We start from the raw sequence: 25906 nt of genomic DNA, 5'->3' as shown, positions 1-25906 counted from the left end.
AAGGACTGCTGTGCTTCCCATTTATTTTCTACCTCCTACTATTTCTCTTTTTCCAGAGATGTAAAAGAATAAATAACTAAGCAAGCCCCAAGACCACCACCTGAAAGGGATCTCTACATAAATGCTTGGAAATATTTTTTTAAAATAGCTGCCTATACTACAGAAAATTTTCTATATTTTCCAATACTAAATCCTTAAATATTGTAAAGCAGATATGAAGATGTCAGAAATTTCGCAGACATGAACTTCTTTTCCCAGTTCTAAAAACTACCAAAAGAAAAATACCTAACTGCATTTCAAGTGCTTTAAACAGCATTTAAAAAGAAAAATAAAAGTACCTTGTGCAGAATTAAGCTTTCTTTCCAAATACGTATCTCTGTAAACTTTCATCTACTCATGTAACCCTCTGTGGTTGCAGATCAACAAACATTTGGGTTAATTCTGGTCACATTTTTAGTAAAGGAAAGATATTAAGAGAAAAAAAAATCTGTTCCAGAAACAGTGTAATCAAATACTTTATTTTCTCTGAATGTAACAGGTAAACGGTTGGGCACATGCAGGCTGCTACATATGCTTCGAGTTGTGTGACATGAATGAACAGTAGTTGAGTCAGGCATTGTCTGTCAGCTACAGAAGTAACAAGAACAAGTAACTTCAGTGTTTTGGTCTTTATTTAACTTTAAATCACATTAGTGTGTAATGTGGCAATACTGGTTTTATTCAAGTTCTAAGATATTACATCAATTGGGATTAAAACCCACAAGCAGTTAAACAACAAAGATTTCCTTTGTTCAAATGAAGCCAATACTACTGTGCAGTCACTGGCCCTTCATTTCCTCACTAAGTAATTCTCCAGTGTTATCGGAAACCCATGGAAGTTGTTCGCAGCAGTACCTATTTCCTATTTCACTTCAGTCGCCAAATCAGACAGACAGACACAAAGATACTGCTTTAAAGGTTACAAATAGTGTGAAATGACAAAATCATATGATGTAGCCAGTTTGACCATGAGCCATTATGATTTTATAACCTCACAAAGCTTTAATAATTACCAGAGCCCAACAGACAGCAAGAGATAGACTCAATGCTGCTAAAATTTAAATCCTGTTCTTCGATAGAACAAACTTTTAATACTGAACTAGCATTCTATTTTGGGTTTGCACATATAGAAATGTCTTTAAGTCAGCACTTAATCTAAAGGCTGGTGTTAATTTTGCAATGCGTGGTTTGAAGCATGGTACAATTTATGAAACAGACTACCACAATCCTAAACTGGCACAGGATCTACCTAATGTAAGTACTTTCAAAAAACTTGAGATAGTAAAAAAACATAGGGGAAAAGAAAAAAAAGACAGTAAGAGCAAAAGTTATGTCAGATAATACTAAATCCTAGACAAACACATTTTCAGATTGTCACTCAAATTAAAAAACTCCAGAGTCAAGACTGCCAAGTCATCATGACTGTTTTGCCATGTGTGCATCAAGACGCACAGATTCGGGCCATCACTGGAAGCACCAGATATAGTATGTTCTGAAATATGTAATTACTCAGCGTTTCTGCTGGAATCCCCTATGTAAGAAAGGCCTTATATAAATGCCTAACTCCTACACTAGAGGATTACTAATTTCCTCAAGGGAATGTCCATGGCATTCTCATGATAATACCCACGTGCTGCTTAAATGTGCATTAAGATATCTTCAGAACACTTCTAAGCAATTAGGTCATGCAATTATTTCTATTTAATACCTGCAAAACTGAAGTATGGGAAAATCAACACTCAAAATTATTTTTGTCATTCTCCTCTCTGATTATGAACACGAGTCTAGGTTTTGGAAGTATATGTTATTGTCATATCAAGTTGCATTAAACACATAGAAAGCTATACTTTTTCAATCAGTATTTCTGCAAATCTGACTCAAAATTGTTACATGAAGCAATGTCAAGTAACCCCCTGCTTCATTTGCTATTATTGTCTTGAATTTCTGAAGTAAGGCACGGCTTCTGGGGAAAATGTTATTTGCTACCCAACCCCAATTCTTTCCCCAGGCCAAATCCGGTTGGTACAATAAATGCACCAGAAGTCCTAAGGGACTGGAAACAAACATACCAATTTTGCAGAAAGATCAGAAATTATTTCTTGCCTAAACACATGGGCAAGGTAGTAAAAAAAAAGAAAAGTACAGGGGTCTTCCCTCACCCTATATGCATAGCTGGTTAGGATTCTGGTTTCTTGCTCAGTAACACTAAGGAGAACCAGAACTCTGTTCATTATGCAAATACAGGTTTTGCCATTCTAATGCGCATACTGCCACTTACAAGGTAATATAAGCTTCTTTTAGGTACCATAATTCAGCAATCTGAGATATTAATCATACCAAGCCTGTACCACTTAGTAGCAGCTGTATTTTAAAACTGTGACATGGCAAAACTATTCCATCCATATGGAAACTGATATAGAGCACAGGGGACTTCAGCAAGCTTCTTTTGTTTAGAGAGAGTTCACTCTAACGGCTCTAATTCTGCAGCAATTAAGGTTATTCTCCTCAGGTCTTAAATGTCCATATTTTGCATATAACTCATTGAGCCATTACTGTTGGTCAGTTAAAGGTGAATACCTTTCTTCCCATTTCACATGAGGCCTGCAATCCCATAATTTAAAGAATAAGAATAGAAGAAAACTACAAAACATACGAAACCGAAAGAAAAAACAATTTTGTTGACTATGGAACTCTGGGGGACTTCAAGCATACATTTTTAGTTGGGGAGCTAGTTTGCATACTACGCTTAACAATTCTTACTGTGTGCAACAAAAAGCACATATTTAATGCATGTCCCACTCTCCTGTCTCAAACAGAATGAAATCACATGTTTTGACTGAAAAATCTCTTAGTAAAATTAATAACTCTCTTGAATGAGCACTAACAGATCCACTTCTAAATGGTTAATCCAATATAGATGAGAAATTACATAATCATAATTCATAAACCACTCATAAATGTTCACTTCTATATAGTGGTATTATCAGTTATTATTAGTAGATGCCATACTAAGTACCTCTTCCACTTTCTCTAGAAATTACTGCAATCCTTCTGTCTACTGTCATGTTTCCAACATTCCTCTTCAAAAGCAATAAAGCAAATAAAGATATTATAAAATAAAAGAATAAAAGATGAGGGGAGGGGTAATTTGTCCACTCAACACAATTGCGTTAATGTTAAAAAAAAAGTAATTTATTTCAAACAATACAACAGTAAACTTTATTTTGTAAATACAACCACAGAGTTTACATCAGTGACAAAACTTTTCAACTAGCTTGGAGTTCAATCGCTGACTTAAGTAAAACAACTCATTACTCATTCCCTAGAGAGTCCATTTTTTGTCCATCAATACTTTCTTAGACAAAACACATCCAAATGCAACCAATGAAATATGGAAACTAACAACTATGAGTATTTTGATAATTAATTTCCGAAGTCTTTGACCTTGTTACAAGGTAATTTAAAATTAAAATACCTGAATAACTCATCAACAAATAAACCACACCCACACGAAGCAGTGAAATGTTACTAAACTTTCTATTATATATACCAGCAAAAAAAAAAAAAAAAATTGCACACTGGGAGCACCAAAGCACACACCCAGAACTTGTTTCCTGCCATATAATCTTTTGCTTTACATGCGAGTTCCTAAAAGCACAAATAATTTCTTATCCTCAGTGCAACAGCTCTGGGGTTAAGTAGGGAGATTAACCATACAGACCCAGGATGTGCTCTGAATAGGTATGAAATCCTGCCAACTCCAACTCCTTCCATCTAAACATTAAGATGCCTTGCATCTCTACCATTTTGTCAATTACTTCTGTATTTAATTAAAAGCTGTGTTGCAAGAAGTTAAGCAGATATAAAGTAGTTCTAATTAATTTACATATTGCTCTACAGTTGTGTTCAAGCTGACCATGAAAGTCGTGGAATTAGTCCTTGCTTTAATGCTTTCCTGTAAATAACTGACAACTATTTTTTATTCCACCTGGCCAGCTCACATATACAGCAGCTTTTTTTTTATTATTCATGGAAACTCCAAAAGTAAAGGAAATTATATTTCATTTGCTTTAATAAAAGGCCAGGTAGATCGGACAAGTTTACAAAAATGTCTTGTGAAGTACTGTGTTATATATCCTGCTCCAAAAAGTGAAGCAGCATTTCTGGATGCAAAGAAACCTTAGCAATGTTTCTTTAATTATGTTATTTTATAATTTCTTCAAACAAGAAAGATGTTTTCAAGTGCTGATGAAGATTTACTGAAGGGTATAGTCAGAAACCGAAGCACATAGATACTATTTCAGCTAGTAACATTTTTAAGAAACAGATCAATCAATAGTTCTTGTCAAGAAAAGAAATCACTTCTTTCTGTGAAAGATGAACTATATCCTACATAGGTCCATGTCAGTCAGTTTCACCATCTAAATATTCAGGATTATTGCATAGACACAGATATCTTAGTCTGGAGCCTATAAAATTCTAGAAATGAAACACTTCAGAGAACAGAAAGCAATGTTTTACTTGACATAGGTTACATTTAGATTATTGCTATTTATATCCTGTATTAGTATGATACACACAGTGGTAGCCATGGACCACAACACCACAGTGTTAAATTCTATAAAGACTCAGAAAAAGATGAACCCTTGACCTGCAGAGAAGACAATAACATATTGTCTGGCTTGGAGAAGAGTGGGGAAAAGGACCTGGGGGTGCTGACTGACAGCCATTGAACATCAGCTAACTTGTGCCCAGGCGGCCAAGAAGGCCAACAGCATCCTGACCTATATCAGCAATAGCATAACCAGCAGGGCCAGGACAGTGATCACCCCCTGGTACTGGGCACTTGTGAGTCTGCATCTCGAATGCTTTGGTCAGTTCTGGGCCCCTCACTACAAGAGAGAGACATTAAGATGCTGGAGAGGGTCCAGAAAAGTGCAACGAAGCTGGTGAAGGGCCTGGAGAATAAGTCTCATGAGGAACAGCTGAGGGAACTGGGGTTGTTTTGTCTGGGTAGGAGAAAGCTCACAGGGGGACCTTATTGCTCTCTGTAACTACCTGACAGGTGGTTGTGGTGAGGTGGGGTTGGTCTCTTCTCCCAGGTAACAAGCAATAGGACAAGAGATAATGGCTTCAAACTGCATGGGAGGTTTAGATTGGATATCAGGAAAAATTTATTCACAGAGAGGGTGCTCAGGCATTAGAACAGGCTGCCCAGGGCAGTGGTGGAATCACCATCCCTGGAAGTGTTAAAAAACTGCACAGATGAGGCCCCCAGTGACATGGTTTAGTGGCGAACTTCGCAGTCATGGGGTAATGGTTAGACTTGATGATCTTAAAGGTCTTTTCCAACCTAGCTGATCCCACGATTCTATTGTCAGCTAAAACATATTTTTAACGCTCACCGCATATTTTAAGAATCCCAACACTAGCCTTGCCTTGATTCTACTGAATGCCTTTACTGTCCTCAATTTGCCTCTGGGGCTGCACAGCAGCCCAAAGTAACCAACATAACACATGCTTAACTCTTATTCTGTCACTTTCTATGTTACAATGGGATACAGTTAAAGACATGATTCATATTCCAACCCCACCTCCCCTTTGGCTGAAAGGGTAACCTGAGGCCCTGTGAAGGTTTCTCTTCCTTTGTCAAATACCTTACAGTGTCTCAACAAGGTGTAACAAGGGTAACATAGCTGCATAAGCAAACAAGATGGGATTTGATTTCACTAATTCTAGTCAAATACATACTTCAGCTGATGCCCCTTTAATTAACTGAGGGTGATAAAATATACTGTGTTTTAACTGCAACAATAACTAGTGTCTTTTAAAGTGACTTTTCAAATCTGAACACCCCAATCCCAGTGAAAGAGCTTCCACCAAAGACAGGATTCATTCAGGTTAAACACACTTGATTTCTAAACAGGCAGAAGAGAGACTTGAGAAATTATGAACCTGATAACCTCAGTCAAAACTCATCTCGATCACCATGTTAGTGGCTACTGCAGACTGCCAGTTTCAAACTGAACATACACAGGAAAAACAAGACAGCCCATTAGATCACATGAAATCCAGTGTCCCAGTTAATAGAAAGACAGTATGCATAAGCTGGCTATTTAATATCCATTCAACTTATTTGAGTGCACTCTGGGAAAACAGCAGAAACCCTTCTCTGTTCATGTCTTCTCTTCCCCTCCTCTTTATTATGTCTATCTAGCACTGTAATTTTAACACCAATAGACACCCGATGAATTTACCTATTCCAGTGATTTTAACTATATTAACAAAAATAATTTCTGTTGAATGTAAATCAAGAGGGAGATTATTTTCTTCTTAGTGCTTGCATTTTGATTTTTTTTTCTTTTCCTTCTCCTTTAGTACAGAGCTGAGAAAGACTCCAGACCAGACTGCTTCGGTATGCACGCTTCAACAAGTCAGGTAAGAAACTCTCTTGACAGAAAATCTTTATTAGCTTTATATTAAGTGTTCCTTATCACTTTACCATCTAGTGTGCTGAGCTTTCTCAAGTTCCCTTTGTAACATAAATTAGATTGTCAGTAAGCTACTGATGTGGAAAACTACAAGCTCCAAAACAGGTCACAATCTCTGCTGCCCTAATTTTTCTATCCATTAAATAGAAATAAACATGTTTATCCATTTCAAAACTTACATAAGGGAGGCATGCAAGTGTCCTTTTTAAAACAAAGTTTGGAAAATGCTGCATAATCATACAGAAGGCAGAGAGGAGTAGGAAAGGACCAGAAAAAAGAGCAAGAGAGAGTGAGCTACAAAAAAACCACCACAACCCCCCCCCCAAAAAAAAACAAAAACCCAGCAACCAAAAATAGATGGTCAATTATACAGTAAAGACCACATGAACGTAGGCAGAATTTATACTCACTTGCAATTTGAGCACTGCAGTCACACTATTCTTTCTAAGTCACAAGCAATTTTACTCCCATTTTTATGAATATCACTGATTGAGATGACTATATGGAAGTAGCAGTAAAGAAGAAACAGTACTTTTCAAAATAAGAGTTAGGGAATAGAAAATATTTCCTTTTGCATCATGTTAAGCAGATAAAGACAAATAGAAATAAAGCACACACACAAGCACACAAGAGTTTTCTGCATCCACTTTAGAAGACTCTGTGGTTAAATACTTCTTATCTTACTACTTAGGTTGCCTTTGTTCTAAAACCAATGCTTGTGTAAATATTGTATTTAGATACAGGCTTTAACTATGCTAAAGATCTGCTGCTGCTATAGTGACTTCATATGTCCCTCTTGGCAACATCTTCACAAGCAGATGCAGCACATGCTGACAAAGAAGTTATTGTCAGAAATAACCCAAATAACATACCTGTGTTTGCACTCAGAGCTTTGCTGACACAGCAATTAGAGCTGCTGCAGCTCACAAGTCTTTCATACCCTGAGCTGAAATAACCATGAAACAGAATGAAGGCCACAGTGTCAACCCAGCCTTCAAAACAAATTTTTTCACCCAATTTTTGCTCCTGTAAATCTCCTGAAATTTCCCCCATGAATTAGCAAGAGCTAAATGAATAAGGCTTCTACTGCTCTCTAATTATTGGGTTTGTTACAGATTAAAGTCGCTCTCTACATTTCTAGTCTAAAAATCTCTGGATCCTAAGAAGAAATTTCAGGCTGAGTGAACTGGAAGATTCTCCTCTAATTTGTAATGTGAAATGGTTCCTAGATGCAACATATGAAAAACTACCCTGTGCCCAATCCACCAAAATATAATTTAATTAAAACCAAATCCTTCTTTACTGTTAGGAAAGATCTGTAGATAAAAACATCCAGCATGTGTACTGTACATCCATGTATTTGTACATCCATGTTCATTCAGAAGCAAGGGATGGTAGGCAACATTTACACTGTCTTTAACATTACTGTGTAGCTTCAGTTAATATGGATTATTTTGTTTCCTCTCTGCCCTATACATATTTCCATATTTGTAATTCACAGTTACAAAAAGTCTGTTTCTTGTATTTGTACTTTCCTGTTAGATGTTTTTTGTGAAGCTTCTCAAGCAACCTCTGAATTCAGACTTTCTTTTCATTACCTGCAAATTATCTCCCAGATTTTCTATTTCTTACAACAGCAATAGTTACTGTCAAAGATGGTCCCTTACAACTGTGGGACAAGTGAGTTTACAGTTAACACATGGCCTGTTAATAGCTGGCCTTAGACTTACTACCTGGAAAAAAAAAACAGCCTGACAAAAAAAAAAAAAAAAAATTATGTGTGAAAATTGGAAGACTAAGATTGCTAAAAACATCTGGGATGAAACTAAGCTAGAATATGTATTTTTGCTGTACTACAAAAGCAAACAGGTATTGGCCAGTATAGAGGGGAGCTACTCTGAAGTAAACCTTCCCAAAATGTGCATCATCTGGGTATCAAGTACTTTGAACCAACTCCTTCACTCTTAAATCCTCTTCTGCTTGTTTATGTAACTTACTGATATTGACACAAACCAAGATATCAGGTTAATTAACATGAAAAGCATGGTTACAGTGTTAAACCAAAGACCTTGATTTTGCCTGGTTCATGTATTTATGCATTTTGATTCATTCACACATAAAATAAATAACTGTATTGCACTTACCAGTTTTGGGGTTTATTGAAAAGAAACCCTGTGGATTTCCACTTGTAATCTTGTAGGTTAACTTTTCACTTGAGCTAGAATCTGGATCAAATGCTTCAATCTGAATGACTGATACATCTTTAGGTGAGTTTTCCATGACCTCTGGGTAATAAACTGGTTTTGTGGTCTGAGGTGCATTATCATTAACATCCCCAACTTCTATGTAGATTTCAATAAAAGATGATAAAGGCACAACGCCTTGGTCTGTTGCATAAACAGTTAACCAGTAGTGTGAAGTAGTCTCACGATCCAGGCGATCTGCAGTCTCAATAATACCTGTTAATAGGAAGAAAGATAAATAGAAAAGATCCAATAAATATGCAGAAGTATGTAATAATACAGTAAGCAACAAGCTCAAACAAATTAAAAAAAATGAATACAAGTGCAAAATAACTGACATTGATTCCAGAGTCTTTGTTAATATACACAGACAACATATTGAAGCTAACCTGAAGCCACAAAAAATAGAATTACTACAAGTTTTCAGCAACTGCACATTACAGATATTAAAACCATATATATTTAATTTCCTTTCCAATATCCTTTGAGATCTATCAGATCAATTAGCACTATTTATAAAAGCTATTTTGCCTAAAATATTAAATTTAATGAGTAATTCACAGTCTTTTGGGACTTCAGTGACCCTCTTTACTCATCAATGATTATACTGAATTTTCTACTATATTAAACTATTTAATTTATACTCCAAACTCTTGAACTGTTTACCATTTATATTAATAAGCAGCTACTTCAATGTGAAACATTCTTATCTATGTGCTCAGATGAATTATGTAACTGACTTGTCTTAATGGGCTAATTTGGGTTCATACAGAAATTTCACAGAAAAAAATTCAAAAGCTGTACTTGAAGCTAAACTTTGCAGCATTAGGAGCACCCAATGGCTGCCACTACCCTAGCAATGGAAAGCAGGACTTAGCTCAATTTTACACATATAAAATGAATTTAAGGAACAGCTACACAGTTCATCAGCTTCATAAAAATCTGTCTGCTGAGTGTACAGGTGCTTGTTGGAGACAGAAATAAATAAAGAATATGTGACTCAAGTTTTTATCCACTGTGAGGGAAATACAGAACTATTTTTATAAGCAGCTTACTCTACAGGTACCATCCTAATATGCATGTGCCAAAAGGGTATCTGACACGGTACATACAATGGGGAATGCATATTAATTCAGAGCTGCGCACTTTCCTTTTCGTGATCCAGCTGTTCTTACAGGTTGTCTGATTTGAGATATTTTGTAAACAGAACTTCAAATGAACCTGAGACTCATCAGGGTGAGGGACACAGCAAGCCCTTGAAACCAGTTCTGTGGAGATCTTGAAAAGCTTTGTCATGGATCTTACTGTTTGCTATACTGATACACACCAGGCCTAATTGGGACTGGAGCCGAGATGAGTCAAACTATCAACCATGACAGATGGTACTGGACTCTGGATAGAGCCACCCAATGTGACTGTGTGTCATACTGTCCTTCTTCTGAGCTCACACAACACATATGTAAATATACACACCATCAGTAAAATAAGACCATGATAAAACTATGCCACTGTTTTTTTACAGGAATTCTTCAGGAAAGGAAGGAACTCAGCATCATTTCCTTCACACACTCCAGGCTCTTTTTTAATGCACTACACCAGCTGAGCAAAATGAAATTAATATTGAGGAATTACTCATTTATCCATTACTTTCTTTGCCTTTTAAGAATCTGCATAAAGGTCTAAAAATGGCAATTTGAATTACAAAGTCAAGAAGATCACTGAAGAAGGGCTGGATCTGCATCTAATGCTTAGACCTTCAGAATACCCATATATAGCATTTCAAGCAACACAGCATTCCAGAACCACCACCAGATGTCAGTGTGGAAATGGGGTTTACGTAGTGTCAAATGCTTCAGAACTGGGATAAAAAGGAGGGGCACTGCAATTTGAAAATACACAGGCATTACATACAGTCTACGAAGTTTTCTTGAAAGCAAACTGGTGGCTTTATAATTTCCTACCCCCATACCTCAATCTCCCCCACAAGGACCATAATCAAAAACTAAGCCAAGGTGTTAATTTTAAGGATATTGGTATTTTACATTTTCAGTCTTTTCATCTCAGTACTTACATTCTGTTTGATGGCAGATTTTTTTATAAAAAAAAAAAACAAAACAAAACCAAACCAAAAAAACCCCACCAAAATCTATGTAGTCACTGGATTTGTGCTGTGATTACCTGCATAGTTTTGGATTGCTAATGTACATAAATTTGCTCTTAAAAATGAACATGTAGCTTTCAGCACCTAGTTACCTGGATTCTATTTTTGTAACTCATTTACATTACACCTTTTATACCTCTCTGCCTTCAGGCAGGAGACTTGCACGGGATTACTTTTTTTTTTTCCCATTACTGTGGCCTCACTTCTAAACCTAAATGCTGAACATGCATGCAAGCACTTCATCTTAAGTCTGGGTAGACTACATGTTTGCCTTGGAAAATCTTGTAAAATCTTCATGTTCTACTAAACACAAGACTAGACTGTATCAATTCCCTTTTAGGAAGGCTTCCAGCAATGCTGCTCTGCTGCTTGTGATCCATGCAGCACAGGGCAGGCAGGCTTATGTGATGAATTGAGTAGCTGTTATCATTTTACACCTGTCCTGCTTTCTTAACAGTAGCTACATCAGAAGTGGCAGATTAATTTTAAGATAGCATTGCCTGATTTTAAAGAAACATAAGACACTTTTAGTGGTAATGGAGCTCTTCTTCTGCAATCTGCCCACCTGGCATCTATAAATTCTACCACCTTAGTTATCTAAGCCTACTTGAAGTTAAAAGATGACTGAACCCATTTTGCTTTAGTGGACGACAAATTCTCAAATGTCTGTTCTTGTAAGTCACGTACCTGACATGGGACAAACGGGAAAAACATGCCATACAAAAAAACAACAGTAACTGTACCTCAAAAAGAAATATGCAAAAGGATTATAGGGATAGTGACTAACAGGTACAATACCACACATACAGACAACTTAATTTCTTTTAGTTAATTTTTAATTTCAAATTAGATCTGCATACATAATGTTATTTCTGTATATTTTACCCTGGGTTTTGTAGAAATCTTCAATGAAAGGCTTGTAATCTGATCATGCTCAAAAGTAACATGAAATCCAATTCACTAAAATTACTTCTCCATTTTTCTCATGTTTCTCACCCAACAGATCCTGCACTGTTGGGTGAACATTTTTTCTGTATGTGCTGTTTATAATTTTGGACTGAAATAGAAAGCATCTAGGAAAACTATTTTCTGATCAGATATGCAAAAATGTCTACCCAACTGTCTTAACACTAATTTTGAATGAACATTTCCTAGAGCCATAAAGGGTACTTAAAAGAACCTCCATGTACCCCACTTAAGAGTTTAAAACAGAGGGAATAAATACGCATGTATGCAAGTTGGAAAACTTATTAGAGACAGGCATCACACATAGTTGGGTTACTTCAACACTATTAAAAATGAAGACCCAAAGTAGCATTCCTCCAATATTAAAAGTCATGCAAAAGGGGACAAGGAGATAGCAAGCAAAACTCCCCTTTACACCTTACACACGGAGGTGGGTGGAGGAGAGGCCACCACACCTCCGTCACTCAAAGCTGCAGGCACCACAAAGGAAGGGCCAATTGGTCTATTAATATGACTCAGATTTCTTCTTGTTTCCACCCAGCAATAAAATGCAACAGATACTGATCCAATACACATGCCTGGGGTGCAGGAAGCTCTTGACTACTAAAACCTGATTTTCTTCTGGTCATGCATCAGCACTTTTGCCACAAAACACAATCAACACTAAACACATGCAACTACACAGAGTACTTGGTTTTTTCCCCCTTTTAACATTACAAACAATAACAACAACTAGACAACAATAGTTGTACCAAATCACAGCTCTAGAACCAGTCCTTAAAGTATCACTGGTTGGTGTGCTATCTGCTTTTGCAAATGTTTACTATAGTGGCCTATACTACATAGCAGGGCAGTGTAATACTGGATACCACCTAAAAGCAAGCACCCACGTCAAGATGGTAGAGAGGAAACATGATGGAAAGTCATATATCAAAGAGAAGTAATAAAACAATCTAAGTAATAGTAAATTTGTTTTAATCTCACAATCAGCTAGATCAGTAAGATGTTGATCAGTATCATAAATTTCAACAGTATATTTTTGCTCCTAGAATGTATTTTCACTTGATTTTTTCTTTTTTTTTTTTTTTTTTTAACTGGTGCAAAACATATTTAGGGAGTGTGTATCGCTTAAGTGCTCCTATCTTTAATGTTGTAAAAGCTCCATCTCTGCCCTATCTCTTCTCCCATTCACAGAATCAGCAAATTTCCCATCAATTCTCTATTGCTGATGCAATTTGGTGATTTTAACTTTTAAAAGCCATTTGCTTGTTATGTAGCAAGACAAGCAGAGAAATCTTCCACAGAGCACCACTAAAGAATCTTTAGCATGTATGGTAATCCTAAAGACTAGTAAATATTATTGTTCAAAAAATATGGTGAAGTGAGGATTCCTAAAACATTTTTTCACCTGGCTAAATATGCAATCTTGAAGCCTTTCTGGCAATCAGGATTAAAAAAAATAAAATCATATTCAGTCACTAAACACCAGAGGGGAGAACAAAACAACTCTGACAAAATGTTTCCCAGTCATCTGCAAGAGGACAGAGTTGATTTTACAATACTCATATGTCTGAAATTTAGACTAGATATTGTTTCCACTGGATGCAATAGGACTTCTCTACAAATTTCATTAAAGGTGGCAAAAGTCCTACATGAATACTATAGAACAGAATTTGGACAGAATTCAGTAAAGAGGAACAGGCTGCTTTATGAATACAGCAACTGAGGAAAAATCAGAATGTTAACTCTCAACAAGAACCAACATTGCTTCCAATTTAAATCCCATAACCCAAGTCACTACACCCAAAGAAAACAAACATATAAATCCACCTCAAATCCAAGAGTTTTACATACGCCAATTCTGTCTAATTAACAAATGCTCAAACTGTAATACTCCCAATTCCCAAGGATGATCCTCCTTAAGTGTGCTTACCCATGAGAACTCTAATTAACAATATTAATGAGTCTGTAATGGAAATCAAAACCTGCAATCATTTCTCAGCAAAGCATGAAAATGCAGTTTAGCAGAATCTGCCCTAAGAGTGATGTTTGAAACAAACTAAGAGAAATCCCTGGCCTGGAACATTATGCTTGAAATCTGGTTACAAACTTAATTAATCTAAATTCTAATAAGCTGAACAAATAAAAAAGCTTCTTCAGCAGCTTTAAAAGCCATCTCTGGCAGTGGGAAAAAAAAAAAAGCAGTGTTTTATGAATTTAATGAACAAAGGTTCTGATCAAATGTGACCAACCAAATGATCCAAATCAAAGTTCTAAAAGTAAGTGGATTAAACCTGTTTTAAAAAGAGGCATGCTGTCCCTCATGGCAGGAGTCAACACACCAACATTGACTGCAACTTTGTCTTGAATTCTAGGCAAACATGAAGTCATTGCCATGTAACCTATGACTAAGGTCTGCACAATATTTTGAGTGAAAAATAAAACTGAGGGAAATGCTCAGCACATACTGCAGTTTACTATTTGAATCTCTGCTACCCTTTGATAAGCTCCATATATTTTCTAGAAAGTTATTAGTATTAATGAAATTAGTTTTTTATGTGGACAACGGTTGAAAAAAAAACCCAACTCACAGTTTACAGCTTTTCTGGCCAAACTTCTGCTTTACATTTTGTGGAACTTTGCTTAGCTGTTTTAAAGAAAGAATCACACCAGCCCCATTGATCAGTCCTTTGGGTTTTGTTGTTTGTTTTTTTTTTTTTAAATACAATCTTACTAAATACTATTGCACTTTGACTTCTAATGTTGAGCAATTCAGAACAGACAGTTTTCAGATTATTTTCTTCCCACTTTGAGAATTAAAAAAAATCCTCTAGCCAATTTATCTGTATTTCTGTTAACTTGTTCTTTAACTTCTTTCTGATAACTTCTGGGCACCAATGTAGTCTGACATTGCTAAATGCCTTGAAGCAGCAGCCAAGTACAGCCACAACCCTACCTGCTATAAAGAGTTCTATACGGTGAAGGTTTTGAAACATGCAACACACTCAATTCCCAAGATAAAATTCATTCTTTCCCTAAGGCTGCTCTTCGGTGTAACTCAGGCCAACCAAACATCACCAAACATCAACCAAACATCAGTGTGTAAAGGGCAACTAAGCCTTAAGCCTACAATTCTAAAATAGCATCCAATGCTAACAGCAACAAGATACACTTTGATCACTCAAGTAATAAGCACTTGGTAAAACCAAAAGAAAGGCAGTACAATATCACATCAGCCTTTATTCTACACAAATCAACTACCCTTAAGCACTGAAGATTTCAAGTATGGCCTGCCACAAAGACAAGGAACTACTCAGCACTTAAAATGTCAGTTGAAAACTCCAAAATCTCCATCCTGTGAACTCCCTGGAACAATCTCCTTCTAAAGAAGGAATGGAATGAGATTCCTTTTGCAGAAGTGAAATGTCAGCTTGTTCACCCTATGAGCATGGCAGAATGCCAAGAAAGGCATTGCACTCTAACTCAAATACTAAGGCCTGCAGCAGGCAGTGTGAACCTCTTAAAAGTATACACAACCTCTTCTTTAACAGTAGCATTTTTTAAAACCTAAACTGGAAAAGTGCTAATCTTCCTTAGTTGTATCACATACACACTTTGAACAGGAAGCATTACCTGTTTATGCCTGTATGGAACAAAGTGCAGCAGCCACCCAGAGAAATATGATTTACTCTTCAACTCTATAAAAGTTTAAAGCTTATCACTGACGATGCAAGCTACCCACATATCAGACTTCTTGCATCTAAGATTCACACAGACTAAACTGTACTGCTTCAGAACATAAATAATTCTTGGTTGCAGCCCTGAAGGAGAGCAGAAAGTTTTAGCAACTATTGCTTGCCTTTGAATCACACATGAACACTGTTCTCTCTCCTACTCTCATTAATTACGCACAGCTAGAAAGATTGCAACCTAGCAACAAACCACCGATACTGCGTTTTGTGTAACTCACGAAGAATTCAGAGTGCTTGTTTGTAAATGTATCTCAGGAACATGAATATGCATAACTAAAAATTAAATCTAGTTTGAAATAGTTTGCTTCTTTTCAACAACTCAGTGATTCTTCTCTTTTGCTGCATTTTAAATTAACACATTCTGATTGCTTTTTTAAATAATTGGTGGCTTTACCTTTTACATGCATGCCAGTTAACTGTACTTCAATGTTGAAAAAACCAAACAAAATATCAAATAAAACCAAATAAAGCCGCACCCCAAAAAAACACCACCATCCTTGAAAATTCTGCAACATACTATGTACTATAAAGATTTTCACATGCACCCCAGAAGTCTTTAGAAAATATCTAACATCTGTCAAGACTATAAACACTGTTTTTAATAGTTATAGCTTGTCATATATTTAGATTTTATATATTTATTTCTTTAGATATTCACTAAGTTTCTCTACAGTGATCTTAATCCACTTTTTCATGCATGCAACATCATCTTCATGAGTACTGAAGAAAGGCAATTAAAAACTTGGAAGTTTACAATTTCTGATTTAGAGACTTCTTGGAGAAATTTCTCTCAGGAGAAGCTGGGAAAAAAGCACTGAAAATAAGATGAAAGTAACATATTTGAATTAAAGACCTTTGTCAGCATATATGAAGACAGGCTGTCAGAAAATTGAATTAAATTTTATTTATAGCTCTTCGAAACAGAAAGCTGTATACATTTCAAGTTGTCTTGTGTACTACCAGCTGAGAAATCACACTTAGGATTGTTAAATGTAATGTAACTCTTGTTGCTGTTTCAAGGACAAATTGGTCATTCTCAAACAAATGAAGGCTGAAAAAGTTTCATGTAACTTATCACTAGCAGTATCTCCAAGCTGATGGAACTGTACTGAATTTCAACAAGTTCTTTAATGCTAGATGCCATTTCCCTGTGCAGCTGCAAGACTTTCAAACAGGTGAAGTTCACTACTGTTTGCTCTCTTTCCAGGCACTAGTTATTGAAAGTTCTGCGAGGTGGAAGGAGAAAAATATCACTGCAGAGGACATGGGGTCTGGTCTATCGAGCACACAGAACCCGTAACAGAGCATAGGAACCACTGTCATCAGTACACATTTAAGATTTTAACTGGGGAGAGGTGGGGGGGAGGCTTGGGGGTGAAATAAAGATAAAATCAAACTGAACAAAGTAAAATCTCAATTATAACAAAATGACCTGGTTTTTTATCTAAAATTTAACTTCACTGAACTGGTTACATGTAATAAAATACATAGCCAAATCCAGTTTTGAACCAATAACTTCAGTAAATCTCATATCAGCACAAGTTTTCAAGAACTCACAAATCTTATTAAATAACCTAGTAAATTTGAAATTAAGCAATTTTTGCATATGACAATAATGGAACAACAGAGAGAGTAGCTTATGAAACAATCAGACACTATCAGCCAGCATCCACTCAAACCTGGCAAACTCCTTTTGTAATGTGTAAGTTACCAATGCATTTATAGCAAACACTCTTTTGGAGCAAAAAGCAACATCCAGAGAACCCCAGCACATGCTGAAATCCAAACCTTGACATAAAACACAAACCAGTTTTTGCATCACTGCTGTGAACAGAAGGCAGTAATGTGAACTGTGTTCAAGCAGACTGAGAGAAAGGGTCACTAGTCATCTATGCTACATGGAGCTTATAAACAAGGTAGATGCAGAGAGATCTGAAAAAATACAGAATATTCAACAGTTAAAACCAGCTACCACTTAAGCATCTACAGATAGCAAACAGACTTAGAAGCAAAGACATGCATAGTTAAAGGTCTGCACCAAGCACAGACTATGTTTCAAAATACTGAGAAAACAGGTTTTACATGTCTTCAATATGTAAAATAAAATGAAGCACAAGGCAAAATAACTATACATAATTAGACCCAGTAGCATTTTGACTTCCACTTCCAGCCACATTGTGTTCTGCACATTTGTACAAAACCAAGCCAAGTGAATGGAAAACACAGTGTTTAGACTATTTGTAAATGAAAAAGATCTGAAAACATGCTGCTAAAATTGTCTAAATAAAAGACTATGTTCAGAAATTATCATTCAGTACTAGGTAGTAATCTGGGCTAAAAAGTTATAAATCTGCTAAGGTCCACAAAGACTGTGAACTTGCTTTCAGGAAGCCAGAGGGTGGTGAAGGGGAATTTTTGCAATTAGAAGATCCCTGATGGGGTTGCCTTAGAACTCAACTGATTACTTCCAGTTCAGAAAATCTTTTGGGACAATGGCAGACAGCGCCTATTGTCAGCCTCATTTACGGTTATTTTAATAGCTCTAGCTTATTTCTGTCAGATAGATTGCTTGTATGTCAAGCTTTCAGACAGACAATATAATTGCTATACAGAGGAACAGTACCATGTTGCTAGAGCACGACATGGAGAGACATAAAAACCCCCTGATGAGTACACATTAGGGAAATGAAATGTTAACTCCTAGGCCAATAGAAAAAATTATTGTAATACAACCACATACAACTTATGTTGGTTTGAAGAGAGAGCAAGTAAAGGAAGCTTTGCTGTTAGCATGAGCAGTCACTCATGATTTGAGAAAAAGCATGCTCAAAAAACGTGTGCACAACTGCACCAGCACTACAGTAGGTTTATAAAGTATTGGTGAAAACAGAAGAAACTGTCAGCAGATTCCGGACAAGGAGGTAGGCTCTCAGTACCCACAAAAGCAGCTCTTCTTACTATGTTACATAAGCAAGGTTTGGAGGATCTGATTAATTTTATTTCTGGACAGATTTCTGTCTTCAGGTGAAGACAAAACTAGATTCTTTGTCTCAAGAAATACAATTACACAGTATCCCAAAATTAGAATAAACTACGTTTAAGCAAAAATCCTTTCTGATAATACTGTTACACAGTTATCTTTAAATCCTGCTATTTATGGTTTTATGATCAACAGAATTTCTGCTGAAATGTAGGTAGCTTAGAAACAAGTGGAGGGTTCTACAACTCTACTATTTACTTGTGAATTTACACAAAGAAGGAAATTTATTTAATCAAATATTTAGAGCGTTTGTGTATTTGCATGTGCATAAGAAACACAAAGGATGAATTTCTATGTTCTTGGTTAAAGTTTATAAGGATTTCATACGTACACAGACAAGTGAACATGTATATGCTCTTAGAACTCTGGCCTCACCTAGCAAAATCTCCCTAACTTCACTGACAGTCTTCCTAGCAACTGTTGACAATGTGAATGGTTATATTACCACTCTAATTTAAGTGGGAAATGGGAAGTCTCTGAAGGGGAAATTCCTCTGCAAATGGCCCCAGGAATTTAAAAACTAACTGGAATTGACAGATTAACCTAGGTCCCCCTTAGGCAGTGGAAGAGCCTACAAGGAAAATAATGAGACACTTGGGAAGCCAATTATGTACAAGAGCAACACATTTAATTGTACAGAAACTGGTTTGTTGATCCAGAAGGATCTAGCTGTTTAGACCTCTGCATATTATTAATATACCGAACAGTTCTACAACAAGTATACTTACTTTTTTGCCTCTAAATCTCAAAGTTTAGTGACCATCTTAAGGAAAATGGTTGCATGTGTCCCAAGAAACTTTTTCCTGCATGCAGAGCAATTCTCATATTTCCTTTTTGGTTGTAATTTGAACAATTGCAATCTACCTCTTATTACTTCCACAAAAGTAACTTTGAAGGATCAGCAAGTTCAACAGAGCAGCCCTACTCTTTAGTAAGAAGCAGTTACAGCTGTGTTCCACAGCAACACTGGCTTATGAATAACCCACATGCAAAAACCTGACATTTAGCACATGCATGTTATTTATTCTGATTTGTGTTTCAGACTGCTGCAATTCTGCTTCAAGCTTCCAGTCTCCACACCATTTTCACTTGCAGAAACAGCTGGTTAACAATGACAGGTCCCAGACCAGCTCTGAGCAAAAAGAGATACTGATATTTATCAAAAGACAAGTAGCATGTTCAGGAAAACTGGAAATCAGGCTGATATTGCTGTTCATATTACTGCACCAGGTAGTTATACGCACAATAGCATTTCGTTACTGTCAAAAGAAACACTGCTACAAAGCTCTTCTTTGTCCACAAAGAGCTGGTGTACCTGTGGTCATGTGAATGCTAGGAAACTAGAATGACAGAACAAACAATCAATAAAGTCAGGAGACTGGAGCATCTGCAACCCAGTGGCATCAAAAGACATTTTCATCCTTGTTCTGACAAATTTATTAACCCACAAAGTATCCATTTATTTATTCAGATTTTATTTCTATTCATGCATCCATAGGAAATCCCACACGGATCAGTACCTTTTATACTAATTTGTTTATTACTCATCATTGCATATGAATTAAAATAAACAAAAAGCCATACAAAGAAATGTCTCTGAACTCGTTTGTTTCTGAGTGAAAACTTCACAGCAGAAAAGTCATGAAGACAAAGAATTCCGGGATTAAAGAAAAAACAAACAACCCTTTTTTGTTAAGATTACTTTATCAACTAGATGAGAAATGCTGTTTGTAAGCAAATTCTTACATGCGCACTGAAGAATCAACACTTAACATCTAAAAGGGAGATTTGCAACTACAAAACTAGAAATTACTTATTAGATGTTAAGGATATTTTTTGTAACTGCCCTGGATGCCTGCTGGGAGATGAGTTCTGTCTTTTTCACATAAATAATGGGTAACTGCCTACGTGGTTTTATGCAACAACTTCCAAAGAAAAAAAAATTCACTCTGTATTTATTGCTTAATAGTAGAACCCGCAAGCATTTGGATCAACACACCACAGTGTGTCAGAATTTCCATTAGGAACTTCTTAATTATTCCCCACAGAAACATTTTTCACTGAAGATAACTGCACCTTTAGTAACAATACCAAAGAGAATGAGTGATGTGAATAACTCCACCAAACAAGAACTTTAATCACCCTGGAGCCGTGATAAAAGTAGACCAACTCTGCTTACACTACTACACTTAGTGTAAAGGGAAGAACACTATGATACTGTAGGTGACTAGTAGATCATTCAGCCACAAAATACATTTTACTCCTGAACAAATGAAGATTTTTCCCTTGTTTAAGAAATTCAAAGAACCTGCACTGACTAGGGATGGAGTTGCACCAGGTGACCACCTCAAATATCTGTATCAGTGCACGACTGTTCTCAGAAACATATCCTCAAATGCTGGCCGTTCTCATGTTTGCCTGAACAACTCAATTTCTGAAGGTGTTTTTTTTGTTTGGTTGTTTTTTTTTGTTTTGTTAGTGCATTTTGTTTTATCACCACTGGAATTACAGACGTAAGATTTCTTACTCCATTTCATATCATCACATGCTGGATCAATATACACTCAAACCACGTAATCTGCAGTAATCTTGTTCTTACTCTAATTACCACCCCCTCAATTTATTAAACAATACACATCAAAACTGACATGTCACTTGAGCCAATGACAATAATTTGTCTTTCACTAACTGTTTTTTAACCTTCTCACACTCTGTTCCCCTACCTTATCCGTATCTGGAAGCCCAAGTTAATTCACAAATTCACTACAAAATTCCACGTAATCTGCAGAAACACTTAAAGGCAAGCAAAGGCCAATTGAAAAGTCCAAGATTTTTTTTATTTTTTTTTTTAATATTTGCAAGCACAGCTATGAACTGCTTAGATTTTTATACCTTTTTTATTTTAGCCATGTTTTTTCTATGTCCATACACAAAGTAACACACTTCTTAAAAGTGTGTAAGAAGAGATTAAAACTTGTTAACTTTAAAAGGGTCTGGACAAACCCAGGCAACCCAAGATATTACTGTACTACCTAGTAGCACAGGTATGGAAGCACATATATATAACCAGACATCAAAAAGAAAGGCGTAAGTCATTCTTCCATTTCTGATTAATCTGCTTAAATTGGTGCTATAATATTCAAACTATCTTCAAAGTGAACTATGATACCAGACTTCTTATGCAAAGGCATAGTCATCTTTCCCTCCCTCCCCACAGTAATTAACATTCTTTGCACAGGCAGCTGGACATTTGTTAATCATTAACTGTTTGTGTAATAAAGACAAAGAAATTGTTAGCCATTCTTCACAATGGTACACTATAAAAAAAAGTAAACCCAAACTTTAAGACTCGAGGCATAGTTAATAGTGTAAAACTATTTACAGTAACAAAACCCCTGTGGTGTTAACATAGCACATTCAATATTTTGCTGAAAATACCTTGTTTTGTGAGCAAGACTTTCCATGTTCAAACCTAAGTAATTAACTCAGGAATTTAATCAATAAAACCACCCCCAGCACTTTTAACTGTAACAGAAAGAGGTACCTTTTAAAAAGATTAACAATGCTTTTAATCTCTTGGGCAGTAAAATAATACATACAACCAGAATTGCAACACCAAATATAACAGAGGCATAACCAATGCACACATTCCAATCTTATCTAGAATCACTTTGATTCACTCTACCTTGCTTTCATTACAGGAAGGGCACAGCAAGGGCATTCCTCTCCGATCAAACAGAAAATTCCACAGACAGAAGTTTCCACATGTCTGATTCGTTGCAGATTAAACCCTTATCATTAGGCAGCAATCTCTAAGTTTCATAGAGACAGGATATACCCTGTCATGGTAAATCTACAGGGAAAGGTTAGGGGTGGATGGATGATTTAAAAAAATAAAATAAAAAAACCCTTGTAGAATGGAGATGCAGTCCCCATCAAAGAGCTATGCATATCACCCTCAGCTTCGGAGGAATGGAGGGGACAAGGTACCAGCATTAACAATCACGTACGTAATTCCATCCATACATTCCATCATAAGCTTCTTTGCACTGCAAATCTTTCAAGCTGAGTTACCAAACTCCCTCTATGCACAAATACAATCAGCACCACAGGCCACACATATAAGAAGTCTTCATTCATGTTTATCAGCATTATTCATTCATTCCATATTAATTTTTAGCACTTCATGTTAGCAAAATCTTCATTCCTTTACCCATATGACTGAAGCAGTTCTGTAACGTTCATGTACATTTATGAGTAACACTAAAATCAGAAGGCTATTCTGTAACTATATTTCTTATATTTTGAAATTTTTAATAACCTTTTAATCCCAAAGCCCTCTAAAAAACATGAATAAGCACACTATGATCAGCAACTTCAAAACCAAAACTTGGGAATTTTAATTTTTTAGCATATAGAGGTGGTTTCAGGCTTTTTGCATTAGCAAAATTAATATAGCTTGTTTATTTAAGAAACATGCAGATTTTGGAAGCAATCCCTGTCAGTAAGGATTATTCTAAGATGTAGACCGAGCAATAAAACAACGCAACTACTAAGTTTTCTGTGTGTAACCTTCCCCGTCATATAGGCAGATATTCAGTTCTGGTATCAGGGACAATAACTGCACAGACACAGAACTCTGAGCCGAAAGATCTATTAATGATTGCCACTACTGGTAAGTCAAGACAATTTATATCCACTAGCTCAGAAGTGTGCCCTTTAACCCAAATGCCTATCAAAAATTACACAACTCTTTATAAGAGCCATGTATGCATTGATTTATCCTTGTTCACAAAAAAATAAAATTAAATAGAAGCAGCTATTAGAAGTGTGGATAGAACACAAGGAGTTTGGGGAAACTTCATTTCTAAATAAAGAAATTATCTGTTGTACTCCTGTTGCTAGATTCTTTGGGCACTCCTGTTTTACCAAAAATAACTCTTTGGTGGCAGTGGAATGCTAGACATTTTATTTTGTTGAATGACATGGAGACTGATGAGTTCAAAATTCATTTTTGACCACATTAAGATGACCAGTGCAACCAACGCACATATGCAGTGATACATAGATCACAAAATGGACCTGCAAACCATAGTTTCAGCAAGCCCAAAATATTTTAAAATTCAAGTTCTATAGCTGCCACTACTGCATACTATAAGTTGTGGGAGTTTGCCAAATACTCATCCTTTGTTAAATACGCCCAAATGCTGTATGATTAAAGTTTTAAAATCTTCAAAGAAAAGAATAAACATTATGCAACCATTTCAAGCTCCCCTCCTTTGACCTTAGGATGTACTTCAAAAGCTAAGCAGATATTTAATAGGAAATAAATCTCCAACTCAACAGATGTACCAACAGTGACATGGCAAGATGCACCTTCCATAGCTTTTGGCAACCCTTCCCTTCTATTACTCTCTGCTCACAAGTACTTTTCAAGTCAAACAGAGGTCTAAGCAAGTTAATAGGCCCTTAATATGTACTCTGCTGCCTGAAATGATTGTTGTTTATAAGGTAATCTTTGGGACCACATGTGGCTCAGCCTCAGTTCATCTCCTACAGAGACACAGCCCCTAGGGCAACTCTTTTCATCAGACCAAGTTGCAACCCAATCAACACCTCTCACAACAAAACAATCCCTTACTCTGAATAACCCCGCAGAAGAAGAGGGGAGCCACAGTTTTTGAATGGGATCTCTGTTTGGCTGCTAAGGTGATGTTTTACTCAGCAGGATACTCAAGAAAACTCAAACTACTTTGGAAGATTCCCCTGCCAACAGCAAAACATGAGTATGTTTGTCTAAAACTAATTCAGATTCTTCCAAAGACACACTCTAAAAGCTACATTAACAACCTAATAGCACCATCACAAATGCAAATTATGCAGTTTCCTTCTAGCTTAAGAAAGGTAGATAATCAGCTAGCTCCAGGCTGCTCAGGACCTTGTCCAAACCCAGGCTTCCTTAACCTCTTCCAAACTGAAACTCAACATTAACTCTAAATGCCAGACTTAGTTTGATGCACTTAAAAAGAAACATGAATGCAACAGCACCATCCCACAAGTTACACATCAGTTCCAGGCCTTAGCTTGACTGTGAATCATACCATGAGCACAGTAATGCAAGGCTGCAAACTGCAGCCAAAACCAGATGGTCCCTGGCAAGTTAACCAGGTAACCTCTTCTGAACTTAAGCACTTATACACTTACTGAATTCTGATGTCAGGCAGCCAGAACATTGATGCCAGCAATAATGCAAAATAATGCACCCCCAGAATTTAGTAATCTTCTAGGAAAAAGCTTTCTGGATTGTATGGTTTTTGGTTTTTTTTTTTTTTGTTTTTTGTTGTTTTTTTTTTTACAGCAACAAATTCAGGTCTCAGTCTAACTGATGGCAGATCTCTGGCTCTTACCTTTATTTCTTTAAAAAAGACAAATTATACTGAACTAGGTCTACATACACTTCCTAAAAAAAGTTTTCTAAATTCTTCTTAATACTAACAGAGGGTCTAAAGATATTCTTAGTAAGCTGCTGTTACAACTATTTGTACTGTCTCAGAAAAGAGAATCTATGTGCCAAATGCCTCATTTTTAAAACCATAAAAAATTGGTGGAAAAGATATTTAAGTTGCATGAAATCTTAAGCAAATGTTTTTAAGCTCAAAATATAACTCAAATTAGGCACAGTTGCTTAGTTGTGGGTTTAGGGTTTTTGTTGGTTTTTTGGTTTGTTGGGCTTTTTTTAACATAACTAGGCTTTCTTGAACAGCCCACATTCAGCTTTAACATCAGAGAAGAAAAATGCAGTAAAAACAAGGTGAAACCATACAAATAGTTTTCTGTGTCAACCTCACTCATTTTCAACATCATATTGAACACAATCAAATCCACTCGGTACCATTAACTAGAAAGCAGAAAATAAGAGAACTTCCCGTTTTAAAAAAAGTCTACACAACAAGGTTTGGAAGTATCTATAATCAACAGCCATAAATATGCCTCCTCATTTTAAGCGTTCCACAGATACAACTGCCTCTCCCATCTTTCAGACTAAGCTAGAATTTCAGATCTGCTCCATGTATTGCATGCCTGATTTTCAGTGAAACATCTGGTAAGTAAAAAAAAAAAAAAAAAAAAATCAAAATATGGGATAAGTACTTTTAAAAACCAGGTTACTGTGTTTGGCTGGGCATGTTACTGTAAGCGGTTTAGTTACTTATTGT

General features: G+C 36.3%; 1 protein-coding gene across 1 annotated transcript in view; it reads right to left on the bottom strand.

Moving 5' to 3' along the window:
* Positions 1-25906, bottom strand: part of FAT1 (FAT atypical cadherin 1) — a 110190-nt gene that overhangs the window by 64735 nt on the left and 19549 nt on the right. Inside the window, exon 3 of the mRNA XM_034065048.1 lies at positions 8675-8989. Within this exon, the coding sequence (XP_033920939.1) occupies positions 8675-8989 (315 nt within the window). The remainder of the gene's footprint in view (positions 1-8674; positions 8990-25906) is intronic.

The sequence above is a fragment of the Melopsittacus undulatus genome, chromosome 7, assembly GCF_012275295.1.
Source record: "Melopsittacus undulatus isolate bMelUnd1 chromosome 7, bMelUnd1.mat.Z, whole genome shotgun sequence".
NCBI classification, from domain to species: Eukaryota; Metazoa; Chordata; class Aves; order Psittaciformes; family Psittaculidae; genus Melopsittacus; species Melopsittacus undulatus.
This window is presented reverse-complemented; position numbering and strand designations above follow the sequence as displayed.